The sequence below is a fragment of the Sinohyriopsis cumingii genome, chromosome 17 (assembly GCF_028554795.1).
Source record: "Sinohyriopsis cumingii isolate HCF-2022 chromosome 17, ASM2855479v2, whole genome shotgun sequence".
Classification (NCBI taxonomy): Eukaryota; Metazoa; Mollusca; class Bivalvia; order Unionida; family Unionidae; genus Sinohyriopsis; species Sinohyriopsis cumingii.
The window spans coordinates 91,361,981-91,382,179 of NC_142977.1; the positions used below are offsets into that span (position 1 = coordinate 91,361,981).

Here is a 20,199-nt window from a genome sequence, read left to right on the forward strand (position 1 = left end):
GGCAGCGAGAGCATCACCTGACCTGTATAGGCAGTGAGAGCATCACCTGACCTGTATAGGCAGTGAGAGCATCACCTGACCTGTACAGGCAGTGAGAGCATCACCTGACCTGTATAGGCAGTGAGAGCATCACCTGACCTGTATAGGCAGTGAGAGCATCACCTGACCTGTACAGGCAGTGAGAACATCGCCTGACCTGTATAGGCAGTGAGAACATTAACTGACCTGTACAGGCAGTGAGAGATCAACTGACCTGTACAGGCGGTGAGAACATCAACTGACCTGTACAGGCAGTGAGAACATCAACTGACCTGTACAGGCAGTGAGAGAATCACCTGACCTGTACAGGCAGTAAGAGAATTACATGACCTGTACAGGCAGTGAGAGCATCACCTGACCTGTACAGGCAGTGAGAGAATCACATGACCTGTACAGGCAGTGAGAACATCAACTGACCTGTACAAGCAGTGAGAGCATCACCTGACCTGTACAGGCAGTGAGAGAATCACATGACCTGTGAGAGCTTCACATGACTTGTATACACAGTGAGTTTTTTTGTATTTCTATGTTTTTAACATTTAATCATGTTTAAAATATACTTTACAGAAATATATTCATTGCTGGAAGTACTAGCAACATTAATGGCTTATAAACCTTAATTCTGTAAAATTTTCACATAGTGAAATAAAAATTGCCCTGGTAAGGAAGTTAATTTGTCTTGTAAAGAAGTTATCATTTTAATGCTGAGAATATTTTTAATTATTTTCAGTGCTGACTCGGCTGTCAACAGTTTAGTCAAGTCAAACTGCAAGAGCCGTTATTGTGTACATGAGTTGTTTGGATTTGATATTCTCCTAGATGAAAATTTGAAGCCATGGGTTCTGGAAGTCAACATTTCACCTAGGTAGGACCTTAGATGCTATTGTAATTATACTAGTTTTGAATCAAGATGAAGACTTTTACACTGTGTTTAGTCTAACACAGTACTGCACAGCCATTTCCTAAAAAATTTGTTTAAGAAGAGTCCTTCTCATCACTAATTTTAGCTATTATATTCCATATCCACCGAAACAGTATGTCACCTGCTAATGCTTCAGGTAGATGGAGTCACTTAATGATAAATTGCAAAATACCTGGATGTTGTTTTAATATTCAAGGACTGAGTGCTCTTGAAAGTTTTGACTAAGGCACTGCACAATGTGATGACAATATTATTATTACTATATCATCAAAACATTATCTTAAAGGTGATCTGACTCACCTTTCACATCAGAATGTCTGAATCATTATGTCTCTACAGAAATGTTTCTTTATTTAGATAAAGGATGTAAACAGAATCTCTTGAAAATTTGAATGAATGCTTATGAACTGAAACAAGATGGTTAAGTAATCTACAAACAAAATTAAATGATGGGATGTAAACCAACCAGTAATAGCTTGGAATACCCATTGTCTTTTGTCTGAAAAGATAGCAGCAGTTTATACATGTAAAGTAAAAATGCCCTCTACCTTCAAGTGTGTAACAGTTACTTGCCTTTTAATGAGAGGAATCATTGTTTCTGGATGGTTTTGATTCATATCCTTTAAGTATCATTGACAAACCAGTAGGATTAATAAAGATGACAGTCAGTAAATATTTTCAGCAGTCAGTAAATAAAGTACTGGAAATAGAAATCATTTAGATGTCATCAGAGGATCACCTTGTCAAGGTAGCTTTCTAGATTCAGCGCTGAAAATTAGAAATTAATGAGTTAGATGTTTTATTAGCTTGAGTGGAAGTAATTCATTTTTTATATATAAATACAGTGAGGAATTGTGTAAGCATTGCAAATGACAAAGATGTATGATACTGTACTGAATCTTAAACTTTAAGAACTTAATCGTTTCAGTTGGGAATTGTCAAATGCTTTAGTGACCGGGACCAGTTTGGAGTGCATTGGTTTGCTTGGCTATGTTTGATTTTTGTGTTCTTACAGATATCTAGTATTATCATTTCAAACAAGCCTGGAATATCAAGTGCTTATTCTGTTGGTATGGTTTTTGTTGTTGGGGTATGCCATCATAAAACATGGAGAACACTTGTGGCAGGAGCAATACACCAGCAACTTTTGACTCACTGTTTAACATTAAATTGTTTTGCATAATTTTAATGCTTTTTGTCAATTATGTGTAGAATACAAATACTAGGGCTCTCAAGATGACTGTGTTTTTCCATTTATAAGATGCAGCCAACTGTAACTGGTATAGACCCAAATCTATAATGTAATGCATTTGCATATCAGATCTGTGCTGCTCATTCTAAACTTGCTTTGCAGATGAGATCTATGATTCATTCTAACCTTGCTTTGCAGATGAGATTTATGATGTTCATTCTAACCTTGCTTTGAATATGAGATGTATGATGTTCATTCTAACCTTGCTTTGCAGATGAGATCTATGATTCATTCTAACCTTGCTTTGCAGATGAGATCTATGATTCATTCAAACCTTGCTTTGCAGATGAGATTTATGATGTTCATTCTAACCTTGCTTTGAATACGAGATGTATGATGTTCATTCTAACCTTGCTTTGCAGATGAGATCTATGATTCATTCAAACCTTGCTTTGCAGATGAGATCTATGATGTTCATTCAGACCTTGCTTTGCAGATGAGATCTATGATGTTCATTCTAACCTTGCTCTGCAGATGAGATCTATGATGTTCATTCTACTTATTATTATTTCAAGCAAACAACATATTTATCCTGCTCAGCACATAGGAGATTATGCTGATTGCAGAGGAGTATCTGAGATAAATTGTTCAACATGGTAAATAGTTGAGATCCTTCAAAAAGAGAGAAGGAGCACATAAAAACGTAATATGCAGTGTTGATGCAGTTAACTTTTAAATTAGTTGAGCATGTGAATAGACACAGGCATTGTATGATACTAAATTTTGGATAAAATCAAATCTTTTTTATGTGTATTTCACAAGGTCTATTCCAGTTGAACATACTTGGGACCAGGGAAGGAATTTTTAAACAAAGTAGTCACTCATAGATGCAGTTTAGAATGTTGTGTTAGTTTCAAATGAACTTTGAATAATTGGTGTACCCTGGCATATATTTTTTCTAGTTATCATGTATGTATTAAATTGGTCGTCCCTGAAAGAAAGATGTTTCAAGGATTTTTGTGTACTTATATATGTCTGATTTGTTTTTGCAGTCTTCACTCAAACTCGCAGTTGGATATCAATATCAAGGGCCACATGATCCGAGACCTGTTTAACATCGCAGGATTCAGAATTCCTGACAAGCACGATGTTGCCCACTCCCATAACAACTCCTCATCCAACACTGATTTTAGGTAAATTTATGCCATGTCATTCTGATGCAGTGTTCAGAGATATCATCAAGACATAATTCAAAGTCAGTTTTAAACCAGTCACATAATTATCTGAAGAATTGTGTTAAATTTGACTTGACAACATAAAATGACAAATGTCAGATATTGACCTTGTGTTGAATACCCAACAAGTTCTAATAACTTTTCAAGTATCTCAGACACTTAAGATGAGTGCATTGAGTAATGAGATGTAGAAAACCAGAGTAATATTTAGAAGAAAACCCAGAAGACAACCATCAACCATGCATAGATCAAAACTAATCGATACAGCACACATGCCAACCATTACCCTTTTTTTCACTAAATTATGCCTATGTATTTCAGATTAAATGTTTTCAGTATATCCCCCTCCCAAAAAAATTAATAATTTGTTTTCTCATTTTTATTAACATCCCTTTAATCCCACGGACCTTATTCTAGAAGAGATGGCTTCTGTATAACTATAACATAGTAGTATTATGTTCTGTTTTTAGCAGCTTCCTCTATTTCCAAGAAACATGCTGGTTTCTACTTTCAAACATTTGACCTCGGTTTCTATTTATAGCAGCTGTATGGCTTAGTTAGGAGAGAACAGACTGGTTTTCTAACTTTTAATCTTTGCTTGCAGATACTTTGTTCTAATTCATATGTGGTACAGAACCAGTCTGTAGGTATTTGTGCTAAAAGTCAAGTCAGATTTATTCTAGTTGATGTGTGTTTTAGAGGAAAAATGTTGTTCAAATAATTTCACAGATGGATTAGGAAAAGACGAAAAACCGATTCATAGATGAATACATGAATTACACAATACAGCATTCCATTCTAGGGCAGCTTCATGCCCCTTGCAGGCTGTGTGGAAAGGATTTTAATATTGGACATGGTGGTAAAACAAAGAAACCTTGAATAAGCTCGTTTACTAACTCCAGTACTAAGGTAACAGCAGAACTGAATTATAGACATGAATTTTATAAATGCAGAGGCGTTAGGCACCAAGTTCTTAATAGAACACAAACTACCTCTAGTGGTAGAAGACTACATTGGTCCTTTGTTCAAGCAGATGTTTCTTAATTCCAAAATTGCAGAAAATATGCATTTGCAAGAACAAAATTATCTAATATTGTTAGGCGTTTAGCAGAAGATACTTCACTTAAAATTGCAGAAGCCATGAAAATTGGGCCGTTTAGTATTGCCACAGACAGGAGTAGTGATTATGATGACAAAATGTTGTACCCAGTCTGTGAAAGAGACTTTGTCAACAAAAAGAGTAAACTCTGAGTGCTTTTCTTAAATTACCAAAATTATTGACAGTAGATTCCACTGGAGAAAACATTTTTTTTATTTGCTTGATAATGCTTTTAATAAACATAAGTTGGCAGAACTGTATGGGGTTTTCAGCTGATACTGCTTCAATGATGGCTGGAATTCATAAAGGAGTTGCATTGTATATTTTGAAAAATGTCTCTATCATTGTACATATCAGGTTGTCTGTGTCATATGATGCACCGTGCTGCAGGAAAGGCTGCTGATAAATTAAGAGAACTCCTGAAGTGTAAAGTTGGCACTCTACCTGACAATGTACTTCATGCAGAGTTGATTTTTTTTCATCCATGTTCTCATCTGATCTGTATTTATGTAGATGTAGTATTGGATGCAAGCACTTGCATGCTCAGAATCTGGTTTATGCAGAGAGTATCAAGGAATTGTCTCCTAGAGGGGTATGGCAGACAGACCCATTGATCAATCAGGGATATTTCTAGGGCATGAAATGTCAACATCCTTGAATTATGTACACATATAAGTGTGGATATAAAATGATCATCTGCTTAGGACAGCATATGGTAAGAAGATTGAATTGTTCTAACACCAATACACTTGTAAGAATATTTCAGGCAGTTACACTGGAATCAGAACTGGAATTCAAACATGTAAAGTGTGTGTGTTAACCACAGAACAATCCTAACTGCATATTAGTTCAAAACCTTCAGGGGAGGACAACTATTGAAATCAGATTAGGACTTAAAAATTAGAAATCATACTTGGGGTATTTTAATATCAATGGATTGCATAAACCATACTTAGGGTATTTTAAAATAAATAAAATGCATAGATCAAAATTATTTAATGATAAGCCCATACTTGATGATAAGCTGTCCCTCATCCTACCCACCCCATTTTTACACAGTTATTGGTAAAATGAAGGTAGGATCTCTTTATCTGATAATAAACCAAACCCCTACATAAAAAATAGTGGCTGTCCCTGGTAGAAAAACTATACAGTATTCATTGTGCAAATTAGTTCTGAAATTTAGCTAATTATAGATTTGTTATAAATGAAATTATTGCAAATTTAAATTTTATTATTTTGAGTAATGAGTTCAGAAATGCACTCAACTGACTTTCTTGCTCTTTGTGTTAGTCCTTTTAAAGAACATCTATTTACATGTCATTTTTCAAAACAGACTTAAGGAACATGCTTGGCATTGACAGACTTAGAAAAACAATACACAATAAATTTATTTCTTATGTAAAAAGTTTCTTCAAATGTTAGTTTTCAAATGTTTGCAATTACATTATAACTTAAATTTCAGTACTTATGTACCTCCCAATCCATACTGCCTGGACAAGAGACTCTTCTCACAACAGCTTGCACCAGATGAACGTGCCAAACATGCCTACTACTGCCAAAGACACCAGGATGATGTAAGTTGTAATGAGTTGTAATTTTTTGTGCAGTCTTGCCTTTCATTAATCTGACTGCAGGTTTCACACACCTTGTATCATCACCTTAAATGAGATGATTTTTTGTATTACTGCTCAATAACAAAAGTCAGTGGCCCTTTACAAATATATTGCTGCACCGGGGTGATTAATAAAAACTGTAAGTGATACATTCCTGAAACTTGACTGTCTCCACCTGATACTTGGCTGTCTCCACCAGATACTTGGCTGTCTTAACTTTCCAGCTGAACATTATGGCTAACAATGGTTAAAGCATGGATGGCAGTCAGATACATTTTAAAATACTATGTTTAAGTGTTGCAATATGACACAGGCAAGTTATCTAGTCGTATCAGTCTGTTTCTATTCTGAACATAACCCTGACATTCTAGCACTAATCTCTGAATGTCTGTCAAAATCTTGTGAGAAAAATTTCATGAATGGTTAACAACATGCATGGCTGCACAATTATTACTCACAAGCAAGGAAAGTACTTCAAAGTATGGAAAAACAATAATTTTTTAAATTTTATTTTGCTTGATTAATGTTTAGTGGAATATACATGAGGTTTTGTATAAACTGATAATCCACATGTAAAAGATTCATATAGTGTACACATGGCATATATAACTACATTACACCTGTTCCAGTTCACATTGTACATGCACACTACTCTTAGTTACTAGTGAAGAAGACTTAATGTTGTGGAGAATCATCATGCATAATTTTATTGACTAGTTATTTACTTACAGCTTATTTCTTCAGCTACACGAATCTAAGTTACAGTCCTAATGACCTTTTATACTCATCTTAATTGAAGTGTATTATGTGATGGTGTTGGCAAAATGTCTGATAACATTTGCTTTTCCAGCTCATGACTTTGTAACATTTGAAGACATTTTCATGAAGCTTTGCCACAGTATAAATACTGACAGTATGGTTTGTTGTGTACCATAGCCATGCTTCCTGCATCATGGTCTGTAATTTTGTAACTTGTATTCTTGTCTGGAATATAACTTTTGACTCACTGATGATATTTAATGAAACTTTAGCCAAATATACATCTTGTATGGAAGGTGTATCATGCACCAAAACAATGCCCCCTGCCTCAAGGTCAGTGTTACAGCCGGGAAGATGTAATTCTGTGACTTGTTTCCTTTCTGGAGTAAAACTTTTGAATCACTGATGATATATTATGAAACTTTAGCCACTTGTATGTCCTGTACTGAAGGTACGTCATGTATCATGACCAAGGTAAAGGTCACAGCAAAGAAAATGTAATTTTATGACTTGTACCCTCATCCAGAGTATAGGTTTCAAACTGGTAAAGTCTTTGAATAACTATAATTTTAGATTTGCAGAGAATATTTTAATGAAACATTAACCAGTTATTTGTTATGACTAGATATAATATTACATACAGTACAGCTCAAGCATATTTTCGGACTCCACACATCGTGATGGGGATGGAGAGGATTAAAAATAAAAAATCCACCATCTCTCCATGCATCCTGATGGATTGGCTGCAGCAGTTTGTGTAGACTCTCTCTGTACACCACGCTTTCTTGTGGAGTCATTGAGGATTACCACCATGGAGTGGACATGGTCTCTATCAAATGGATGTGGTTTACTGTATATGATCCCTGCAAGCATGCTCTTTAGAGGTTTATGGAGAGAGAGAGAGAGAGAGAGAGAGAGAGAGAATTTATCTACATTGTTATCAGATGAGTATACATATTTCCTCATTCTGTTGAAGACTATGTAATAAATATGATGCCAGATCAAATTTTAAATAATATCAAAATAGTCACAATGCCTCAAAAACTGTATTAGGGCTGTTCCAGTAAAACATATACCCCCCGGGGGGAAGGCACTTTCAAATTCAACCACCCACAACAGAAGCAATTTAAAAAAATTATGATCCACCGTCAGATGTGTTTTAATTGAGAAACACTGCCCCCTACAGAAGTATATTTTTTAACATAATTTCTGGCTTTGGGTTAGTGGGCAGTAGAAGCGATTTTAATATTGGGTTGGGGACAGAAGCGATTTAAATGACAGATGGCTGGAGGTAATCTACTGAATTCATATACATCATATAATCTACTGCATATTTTTATTTGTATTCATTCATTATAATCAGTCTTTTGTCCTTTTGTTTGTTTGTCTGTCAGCCAAGTATGTCTCTGATACTGTGAAATCACAGATTTTCATGGTGGCTTATTATTTGTAGATGTCATTGATCAGTCCCTTAATACCTACTAATTTAACATCCATGAATACAGATTTTATAATAGATATTTCTGTTCTAATACAGAAATCATGAATTTGTATCCTTACTAAACTCTGCTGTTTCCTAAAGTGATCAATATGTCTTGCTATTTTTCTTTGTTCTCAGGCATGCTGCTTTTGATTAGAAATATAGTTAAATCTTGTATTGCTTTAAATGTGTGGTCAGATTCTATGATTCATTGTTTTGGTAAACTTACATGATTTCTCAGAAAAAAACCCAATGATGCCTGTGGAAGTGATGTTGCATCATTTGTCTACTTTTACACTATATCATTTCTTGTAAGAACATCTTTTTCAGTTACTGATGTCTTATTTTTACGCCTTGTAGCAAGACTAATATAAAGTTATATAAAAAATATAGCAAGTCAAACATTTTTATATCATAGATTTAAAAAAATGGATGAAAGTCAAAGAATCATTTTTCCCAGAGCACTCATAAAATTAATGTCATTGCAGTTAACTGTATTGTCAACAGCATCATAATCATCACTGATGGCCTAGCAGTAACATTCTGCACTTTCAATCCAGTTGTCACAGTTCTATCTCCCACTTCTAGTCTTTCATATGAGACTTATAAATATGGCCTGAGGGGCTTTCATGGCAGAGTGGTACAAGATGCTTGTCTTGTGATACAGATCTGAGGGGCTTCCATGGCAGTGGTACAAGATGCTTGTCATGTGATTACTTGCCTCCAATGTGCTAATGAAAATGTTGCCAGTTACTTGTGGAAGGTCAGTGGTTCTACATAAGTGGTGTTTGGTGTCTCAAAAGGACTTGGATTTTCTTCAGCAGTAAAACTGGCTGCCATATATAGATTCTGTTCATCTGAAAATGGTGTAAAGGCCATAATGATCTACCGAAACCCCAAGATCTCATGTCTAAATGACTTAAGCTGTTGGAGATAAACATCAAAAATCAACAGAGGCTCCATGTGCCCAAGTGTACTAACGTGCTTGTTTTTACATCACTTAAACATCTCACAGAGTGAGTTTGTGTCACAGATCAACCAGTTTAGGTTAGTGGTCTTTCGGGGTTCTTCCTCCACCTAATATATTGTAAAAAAATCACCAAAAAACCCAAAATCAAACCACACTGAATCAGCCAACTAATCAACTGTGGCAACAGCAGCAAAGGTACTAGTCAATCATTTTTGCCACAGCTGTATGAGTTTATAACTTTTGACTCAAGTAATTTTTGTAGACCTTAGAGTATCATCAATTATGTGGGCATGTGAGAAAGCTTGCCAGTAGCTTCTCGTGGGTCGGTGGTTCTTTCCGGGGTTTTCCGGGTTCTTCCTCCACCATTAATACTGGCCGCCATGTATAGCCTATCGTGCTGAAAAATGGCGTTAAACCCCACAACAACAACAACAAATCATCAATTATGCCTTTCTGACAGATACTTGAAAGTCATCATCAGTTGGTGCAAATGGATTTTTCATGTTGAGCATATGAGATGGAAAAGTCTTGAGCAATCCTGCATCACACACTGCTGAAAGGTTTACATTTTAGCTCACTTAAATTTTCTCTTAACAATGTTCATTGTTCCAACTAGAACTGTTATAACTTATTCAAGCTATATTCACCAATATCTGATGATATGCGTCTGTAATAAATATTTGTAACAAAGTATGAGAATGCATCAATGTTTTTCAATGATGCATTTGAATTGAGCAACAACCACAATCAACAAACCAAGAAATAACATCATTCACATCTCTCAGGCAGAAGTAGGGTATAATCATAATCTGCCAAAACATATTTAATGTTTTAAATTTGCCATATATTTTTTCCAACCATACTGATTCAGTGGACATATCACCAGAATGGACAGAAACAGACCAGAAGGTTGAAATCAATTTGATACAGCTTTTAAGTAGCTAAATTCGTATTGGTTTAGTTAACTGTACACCCTTTATTGTCTTCCTTTTGATGAAATTTCTTACTGCAGCTAAGAAAATAATGTTGCACACATAAAAAAAGAGGCACACTTCTACTCATTGTTTTTATTATACTTCTCCATTCCAGCCTGTACTTATGATCTTCTCCCCCCACATACTGTTTGTCTTGTTTATGATATGTATCTAAATTTCTCACTTACTTTTCCTACTACTTTACAAATGTTCTGTGAATATGCATATCAGTGTGAAACACAGCGGGGAGACTAATTCCAAGATTGAAAACCTCTACATTTCTGGATGTATTCTGCTTGGATTCCATATTTCTGCACAAAACTCAAGAGTTCAGGACCCTGCACTAATTCAGTTCTCACTGTAAATTTGTGCAAACACCATGATATTAAAATTCAGTAACTTAAAATTTTGAGTGCTCATGATCAAATTTATATCTGTATAGACACATCTATGACAACAGCTTTTGTGAAGAAAAAACCCTTAACAGCCGCACCATATTCTGGATCTATACAAATTTGAAATGTGTGCTTTCAATATGCACCAAAGAGTCAGCTGCTGATTTCAGTAAGGAGTCATCCAGACTCTGGTCCGTAAGGGATGGAAATTATGTTAATAAAACAATGTCCCTCACTTTTTTCAGTTACAAGTAGGACAAGCTCTCAAAAGATTGTTTTTACTAAAACTTACTTTCATTATCAACCAATCAGGGACAGTCAAACACATATATACTATATTTTATCTTCACTGATTTATAGTATGGTTCTCGTTCTTTCACATCTGTAGTAATGGGAGTCCTTGAACAACTCAATGGTTGTAAGCCTTTTTCGACCATGATGAATGGACACACTGTAAGATAATGTTCAAGTAACAGAAATACCATGGGATAACCAGAGACCAATAAAACTGAATAGTCAGGTTATCTCCTCTGCAGGGATGCTGCCAGGATTTCAGGATGTACTCTAAGTTTTGTGTGTGTGTGATCTCCAATGAGGAAGTGGTGGTGGTGGGAATAAACATTGTTAAATATCTCCCTAACACTTAAATATCTGTCACTCTTTCTTACTGTTCCACTCTGTTACAGCTCTACTGAAATCAAAATTCTCGAAGAGATGTCATCTCTAGTTGTATAGCGATTATTACTGTGATGTCATTAGGCATGGTCACATGGTTGTGGTGGGGTCTTGGTTGGGATGGCATAAAGACTATAGGCTTACCTCATATTTGACAGCTAATTATGATGTTGTCAAAAGAATTCAAAAATTTCTAGCAATTCAGTTGGACTCGAATACTTGATTCATAGTCAATGAACAGGTTCTAAAATTGATATGTTTATTTTGGAGCTATGTTCCTCCATCACATTCAAGATTTGGATATACCAAAGGTGAAATTGGTACAGTTGCATCCTAAACTACTATCGTGGCTACTTCAAATGTTATTTAATGTGAGACTTTAATGCAAGAACTCGTAGCTTCAGTGATTTTTGGGTTAAAAAAAATAATTTCTTCTCAAACTCAATTTGGTGCAGATTACATTGTTTTTTAATGATACGGTGAGAATTCTTGATGTGTAAAAATTGCACAAGAAATGAACATCAGATCAGAAAATTACTACCACTGGGAAAATACTGATAGGAATATACAGAAATAATGATATAATTATTTAAGTAGAATATGTAGTGACAATACGAGCTCTAGTTCTACAACTTTGTGCAAAATACATCTTGTACAACTATTGTTATTTCTAACAGCACTGTAATATGGCAATAATTTCTGTCCACTTTTTACTTTAGTCCCTTGCTAATTAATAGTTTTAGATTTTACAACATTAAACACATTTTACCTTTTGACAATAACACATCATTACAAATATTTAGATTGCAAGAAAATAGAAGTTACAATTTTATTAAAAGCACTGGTACCAGTAAGACTAAAGGAGATGGTAAAAAAAAAATTAATCAGGATGAACAGATTAGTAGTGTAGTAAAAAATCCATATATCAGAATGACATCAAGTAATTTTTCATCAATTCATCATCAGTTAATGATACTGCTTAAAAATGTATTGTACTAGATAATAGACATTTTTAGTTATCCATTTTGCAATACAAATACCACATGATGGCTTGGAACTAAGTGCCAAAAGGTCTGCAGAAAATACCACCATGATCAAAATATACATAGGAAGAACCAAACACAAACAGGACAAATTTTATCCATCTTGCTTTGAGTTTACACAGATCAGTCAGTCTCTTATGTTTAATGTCATTTAATTTTTGCACATAGAGAGCATGTACATCATTTGGTCATACATCTGCATGATACAAAAGTTTGTCTTTCTATTCTTTTGTTGCTCAGTGGTTCTGCCAACTTGAGATCTACACACACTTAATTATGTTGTATGGGATTCTCTGATGTTCCCTATGAGCATTAATCAGTTAATTGTATCTGAATTTAATATGATCCTCCTCCTCTGTGTACGAATATTATTCTGTGCTGAGAACTCCTTTCATTGCCTGCTGTCTGAAACGCATATGCATAACTAGCTTGAACAAGTTCCTGTTCTTTATGGTTGTGCAATTTTCAGCATCTCACATGTAAGGCCCCATGGGTATTCTCTCTTGGATATCTCTGTCCCAAAAAGAAACGTTTTGAACCAGAGGTCTCGTTAGGATTTTAAAACTAAGTGTCCATGGCTCCCATTTTGGTAAAAATATGAGTCCCATCAGGAAAAGTTGCAGTCCCTCTCAGAAAACTATGCCAATTATAAGAACTATTGGTTGCCATAGAGTTTAATTTCTACATTCTTTATAACACTGACATAGCTCTTGCTTGTCCATCAGAGTGAGTCTGAATTTTTTCGATCCAAGGAAGGTCTTATTCAAAGCACTAAGCTAGGCATCACACACTTTCTTACACTTGGCTAATGCCCCTTTCAAACTATCAGTTCTAGCAACTTTATCCCTCTCCTGAATCTCACAATCTTCGTCAGTTTGCCATTGAACCCCAAAATACTCATTCAGGTCTGTGTCTCAACATGTCATGATTCCGAGGTCACGTGCACTGTTTATTCCGTAACGCTCGGAAATGAACACAAGAATGAAGGCTAAAGTTGTTTATTTTGATGTACTGTTATAAATGACCACATGTACGTCTCTGGGTATTTCTGCCTCTGAATTCAAGCACTGTAAATATCAGTAGATTTTCCTACCAGCTGCCAGTCAAAGCCTTTGATCTTGCCGCTTAGCTATTGCAGCATGTTCTTTTGATGTACTCTTATAATGGTGACGACCGGTGGGGGGGGGGCTTTCAACCACTAAATTCTGTCATTGTAAATATCATCACAGCTAACTGATCACCACATTTTCTCACTATGCAGGTGACTGAAGCAGGACTGGCAAGTCTTTGAATTTTACTGCCCACCTAAATAAAATAATTGGCGTCCAAATACGCATGATTATAAGCGTTTCCGAGACCTCTGTCAGTTTTCACTAACATGAACCCTGCCAAAGATTCACTTCCTTGAATCAGTGTTTTGCTGCCTCTTATGCCAGATTTTTCTCTTCCATAATGCTGTATTAGGGTTTAAAGTCCAACATTCCCATAGTCTGCCTGTTTAGACATGGGTATATTTAATAAATATAACCGGCATATTGTCCATCCAACACGTACATCGGACTCGCGCTTAACATCTATTTTGGGCTCAAAATCACACACTGGTATTTCCAGTGACATTTTTCCAATGTCCATCAGACCAATATACATGAAATTCATTGTCATCATAGCTATCACCAGCCAGTATTTGCCGACTGAAAACGTCATCTGAAGACAAACCGTGTTGTGATTCAACCATTTTGGTTTCCTGTGTGGCCCTTATTGGAAACATGAATTTGTAAAACTTCCACGATGAAAGTAAAGCTAAAACTCCATTAAATGCCTGGTCCAGGGCCAATGAATGAATCAAATTTAGTTTAACATCCATTCATGTTGAACCAAAGTATCCAGATATCTGGATGTCACATCAAGTGCTGTGAGACAGCTGCGGCAATGTGAATTACGTCGCGAAATGCAATTTTAAAGTTAAAGTTAAAAGTTAAATAAAAATTGCATACTGCGCAAAGCACATTTTTTATATCCGCAGCGTTGATGTAATTTGCCGAAAGTGTATCACTGATTTAAAAGTATGCGAATTCGTACAAATTATTTGCACTCGCGTGTACTGGCATCATTTTCTGACCCAATGTTTTATTCACGTTAGACCGCTAGGAGAGGGGTAGATGCGATTTTAAATATATATTCGTTTTTTTTCTCTTCTGACAACCCCACCAGCAATTTCTCATTTTGTTAGCACAACCCACAACAGAAGTGATTTTCCTAACCAACCTTCCACTGTCAGAATCAAAATAGTTCGAAACACATCCTCCTACAGAATTTTTTTTGAAGTGCCGTCCGGGGGGGGGGGGGATATATGTTTTACAGGAACAGCCCTTAATACTAATGTATTTTTTTCATTTCCAAAAAGCTATTGGCATGTTTTGTAACAAGTTTATGCTTTTGCTTTATTCAAAGAAATCTCAACAAACTTTTGCACAGATTTGACCGGACCTTGTTGATCTGATCTTGAACAGTGCAAAATTCTCCTACTGTTATAATATGAAATGTTATCCTCTGAGGTACATTTAAATCCCATTGACAACCACTTCTCTACATTTATCTCAGATTGGTTTAGTGTGGAATCCTCTATTTAAGAACAAACAAGAACTTCAGAAAGTGCTACTGGATCTTTTTTCTATTTTTATAAAGATCTCTCAATACTATGTTATTGGAATATACAGACACATTCATTTCCTTATTTCCCATTGCTGTTTCAGCAATATTCAGTGTTAAGTGTCATATGAAATTCAGTACTGTTGCACTCTCTGCAGTGAAAAGAACAATAACAAATGATAGATGTCATACATTTTACAACAAAATTTCAGTGATATTTGACTGATGTGAAACAATAATTCACAAGTTCTGATAGTTATCCCATGCACAAGCACGGCCAGATCAGGTCATGTGTTGGGGGTAGGGTTTAAAAAATTTCAAAAGGGCCCTAAATTTCCTTGAATGGGTACCAAAGTAAAGGTCTGTATGTCTATTTACTCAGAGTCTGCATAATATCCAATAAACGTGTGCAAGAATAAAACAGTGATCAGATTTCAAGTGACTGTACATTTATGGGTGTATGTTTTTTTTTAGTGGGGGTGGGGTGGGAGCTGCAATAAGGTCTAGCATGTTTTGTTGTGATGCTTTCCATCCATCTGTCTGCCTATTACTAAGTTCATTCCTGCACAATAACTTGAGTTTTCCATCATCTACAGTTACATTTTAGATATTTTTCCAATGGGTTAAGGAAGAACTGTATCAATTTCAGGGTCAAAGAGTCGAAGGTCAGTGTCAGTGGCTGCTAAAGGAAAAAATGATTTGCGTACAATGACTAAAATTCTCTTTCAAATACCATCACCAAACTTTGTGGTGGTAAGGATGAATCAAAAGGTTCAAGAAAGGTCACTGGCTGAAAAACAGAAAAATTCTTTCTGCACATTTACTTGAGTTTTTCACTCTCAGTATTTATAAAACTTTGTGAATAGCTTGTACTTGGGGTATAATTTTCAAGTGAAAATGTCAAAGCTCAACGTCACTACCTCAAAGAATAAAAGTGGTTTCTGCAGTGTAACATTAGTTCTACGTTAGAAACCAAACTTTGTGGATGGAACACATTTAGGGTAAGGAAGAAGTTTGTATGTTTTGGAGTCAGAAGGTTGGTGGTTAGGTGTCATTGTCAGTAAAAGAAAAAAAAAAATTTCACAAAATTTCTGTTATCTGCATAGATGACTCTTAAAAATGGGGCAGGTGTATAATGTGCCATTCCTGGCACTCTTTGTTTTCTGTTGCAGCAAGCTCTACAAACAATATTGGACATAATGACACCAGATGATATCCGCATTTTGATAGAGAGTATTGATGAAGATAATAGGAAGGGAAGCTTTCAGCGGGTTTTCCCCACCCCAAACACTCACAAGTATCTGAGGTTCTTTGAGATGCCTCGTTACTACAACCTTCTGTTGGACCAGTATGTACAGCGATTTAACAGAATGGAATCCAGAGGTGGGTTTGAACTCTTCTTCATTTCATTGGTTTGATTTATTGTTTATGACACAACAGCACAAGTAGCTTACTTAGTGCCCAGCCAGTTTGAGTCAAATGCCTTGCCCAGGACACTTCACAGTAGCCAGCTTGGGTGGGTTGTGGGGCAGTGATCCAATCATAGAATTCAAACCTTCGATTGAAGTCCAGCATGCTAACCATTGAACCACCATAGTTCGTTCCTTCTTAATCACGAATAACACACTAGTTTTTAAAGATCTTATAAAGAGTACATACAGTAGCTCATACTTTCTAGGTCAAGTGCCAAAATCAAACTTAACTGACATTTTGCATTTGGCAAAGACACACTCTAATTGATTATCTAGATTCAAAAGCATTTTAACAGCTGTACTTCATGCAGTTGTTAATGGCAGACAATCTAGATTTTGGTTTTTGCTATCTGTGTCTGTTATTGCATGTTTTATTTCACAGGATGCAGTTCCATTGATGTACTACACAATCTCTTTGCTGAAAATATGGATAAAAACATCTAGATTCTATCTTCATTCATTAACTATTATTTATCACATGTTTGTAACTGTTATTTTCGACTCATTTGCAACTGCTTTTTTGACACATTTTTAACTGTTATTTATGACACATTTGCAGATGTTATTTATAACACATTTGTTAAAAGTTAGTGTTCTCATGATAACTGATTTTGTTAAGCAACTGAAACTGTTCCCTTTTTAGAACTTGACTCCCCCACCTCCATTCACACACACACACAGGCAGACACACACACACACCCACACTGTCTTATCCACTCAAGAATTTCAGAGACATTTGAAATTAAGGGATAAAGCTTTGGTGCATACTTGATCATCTCTAGAAAGTATGTTGAGAACCACTCTGGATAAAGGTGTCAACAGGTACTTGGGTACCCACCCATTCATAATTACCCAGGTAATACAATTAACTATAGAGTATCCAATACAAACAACAAAAACCACATGCCAGGAGCAAGCAAGACACAGAATAATGAGTACAGTTCGAGGTTTGTGTCATGTGAATATTGGCTGCTGTACATTTAACCATCATCTACAGATCTTATATTTTTGACGTGTGCATCCATTTGGCTATGTACATCAAACAGTTTCCTCATTTTCTATTTATAGTAACTGTATATGACACATTTCCAAGAAAACAGATGGGTTTCTGGAATTTGAAACTGTCACAGATTCATTATTGTTTGATAGACATTTAAATAGCAGACCAGTCTATATTGAGGGGAAAAAAAAGCATGGTGGCAATTACTAAGTGAAATGATGTGACTTGTGAATGTTAAATGATTACAAACTGTTGGAGGAGATGGATTTTGTTAAACTGAAGAACATGTTGCATCAATAGTGCTTTACAAAATTCTGTGTTGTTTAAGGTTTTCAGTATTTACAGTTTTCCATCAAACTCCTTTTTTGCTTTATAACTATAATCTGTTTGTGAAAAAGGAATTAAACTTAGCATAATTATTCATATCATTCCTATATATATATATATATATATATATATATATATATATATATATATATATAGACAGACAGACACTCAGACACACACATACAGGACTTTCCTTATCAGCTGGGAGCAGGTGATTTAGCTGGCTACTTTTACTTTACACTCGGCTACTTTGAAAGCAAAAAACAAACCTGTATTTCTTTTGGGGAAGGTCCCCTGAACCACCCGCCTGCTGTGGTAACTCAGTTCAGGGTCATAGTTCAGTATTTGTTGGTTTCTGTCACACTTTCTGTTCTGCTCTTTAGCTTCAGATTTGCTCAAGATTAACGGATTGAACTTGATATACTGGTAAGATAATCAGCTGGTGTGTTTTGCACCAGATTTGGGGTCATATCTTCAAGGTCAAAGTCATAACTCAGTATTTAATGTTTTCCAGCACAGTTTTCTTTCAACTCACTAACTTTAAAGCTATTTGAGATTAAGGGATGAAACTTGCAATATTTATACATCACACTAGATATTGGGTTGCATACCACATCACAGGTCCTACCATCACAGTCAACATTACGTCAGTTCTAGAGGTTTAAGTCACATTTTATGTTTGTTTTATTGAGTTGCTTAAGATAAATGGATTAAACTTGCTATGCTTATACATTATAGCTAGGAGATATTTTAGATTCCACAATGTTTCATCTTAAGCATCAAGTTTGCAAATAAATTTTGAGATAGAGCCATGAAACATGGTTTCTTTCCATATCGTCACAGTAACTCTGCACTCTTATATCCACATTGTTAGAATAACTATAACTACTGTCAATTTACCTAGTAATAGCTTATATCCACATTGTTAGAATATCTATTAACTACTATCAATTTGCCTAGTAATAGCTTATATCCACATTGTTAGAATATCAATTACTACTCTCAATTTACCTAGTAATAGCTTATATCCACATTGTTAGAATATCTATAACTACCATCAATTTACCTAGTAATAGCTTATATCCACATTGTTAGAATATCTATAACTACCATCAATTTACCTAGTAATAGCTTATATCCACATTGTTAGAATAACTATAACTACCATCAATTTACCTAGTAATAGCTTATATCCACATTGTTAGAATAACTATAACTACCATCAATTTACCTAGTAATAGCTTATATCCACATTGTTAGAATAACTATAACTACCATCAATTTACCTAGTAATAGCTTATATCCACATTGTTAGAATATCTATAACTACCATCAATTTACCTAGTAATAGCTTATATCCACATTGTTAGAATAACTATAACTACCATCAATTTACCTAGTAATAGCTTATATCCACATTGTTAGAATAACTATAACTACCATCAATTTACCTAGTAATAGCTTATATCCACATTGTTAGAATAACTATAACTACCATCAATTTACCTAGTAATAGCTTATATCCACATTGTTAGAATATCTATAACTACTATCAAATTACCTAGTAATAGCTTATATCCACATTGTTAGAATAACTATAACTACCATCAATTTACCTAGTAATAGCTTATATCCACATTGTTAGAATAACTATAACTACCATCAATTTACCTAGTAATAGCTTATATCCACATTGTTAGAATAACTATAACTACCATCAATTTACCTAGTAATAGCTTATATCCACATTGTTAGATTATCCATAACTACTATCAATTTACCAGTTAATAGCTTATATCCACATTGTTAGAATATCTATAACTACCATCAATTTACCTAGTAATAGCTTATATCCACATTGTTAGAATATCTATAACTACTATCAATTTACCTAGTAATAGCTTATATCCACATTGTTAGAATAACTATAACTACTGTCAATTTACCTAGTAATAGCTTATATCCACATTGTTAGAATATCTATAACTACTGTCAATTTACCTAGTAATAGCTTATATCCACATTGTTAGAATAACTATAACTACTGTCAATTTACCTAGTAATAGCTTATATCCACATTGTTAGAATAACTATAACTACCATCAATTTACCTAGTAATAGCTTATATCCACATTGTTAGAATAACTATAACTATCATCAATTTACCTAGTAATAGCTTATATCCACATTGTTAGAATAACTATAACTACTGTCAATTTACCTAGTAATAGCTTATATCCACATTGTTAGAATATCTATAACTACTGTCAATTTACCTAGTAATAGCTTATATCCACATTGTTAGAATAACTATAACTACTGTCAATTTACCTAGTAATAGCTTATATCCAC

General features: G+C 34.9%; 1 protein-coding gene across 1 annotated transcript in view; it reads left to right on the forward strand.

Moving 5' to 3' along the window:
• The window catches only part of LOC149779413 (uncharacterized), a 142,304-nt gene that overhangs the window by 89,673 nt on the left and 32,432 nt on the right, over positions 1-20,199 (forward strand). The window contains exons 12-15 of the mRNA XM_089940073.1: positions 770-904; positions 3,206-3,346; positions 5,953-6,064; positions 16,221-16,431. Coding sequence (XP_089796199.1) covers positions 770-904; positions 3,206-3,346; positions 5,953-6,064; positions 16,221-16,431 — 599 coding nt within the window. The remainder of the gene's footprint in view (positions 1-769; positions 905-3,205; positions 3,347-5,952; positions 6,065-16,220; positions 16,432-20,199) is intronic.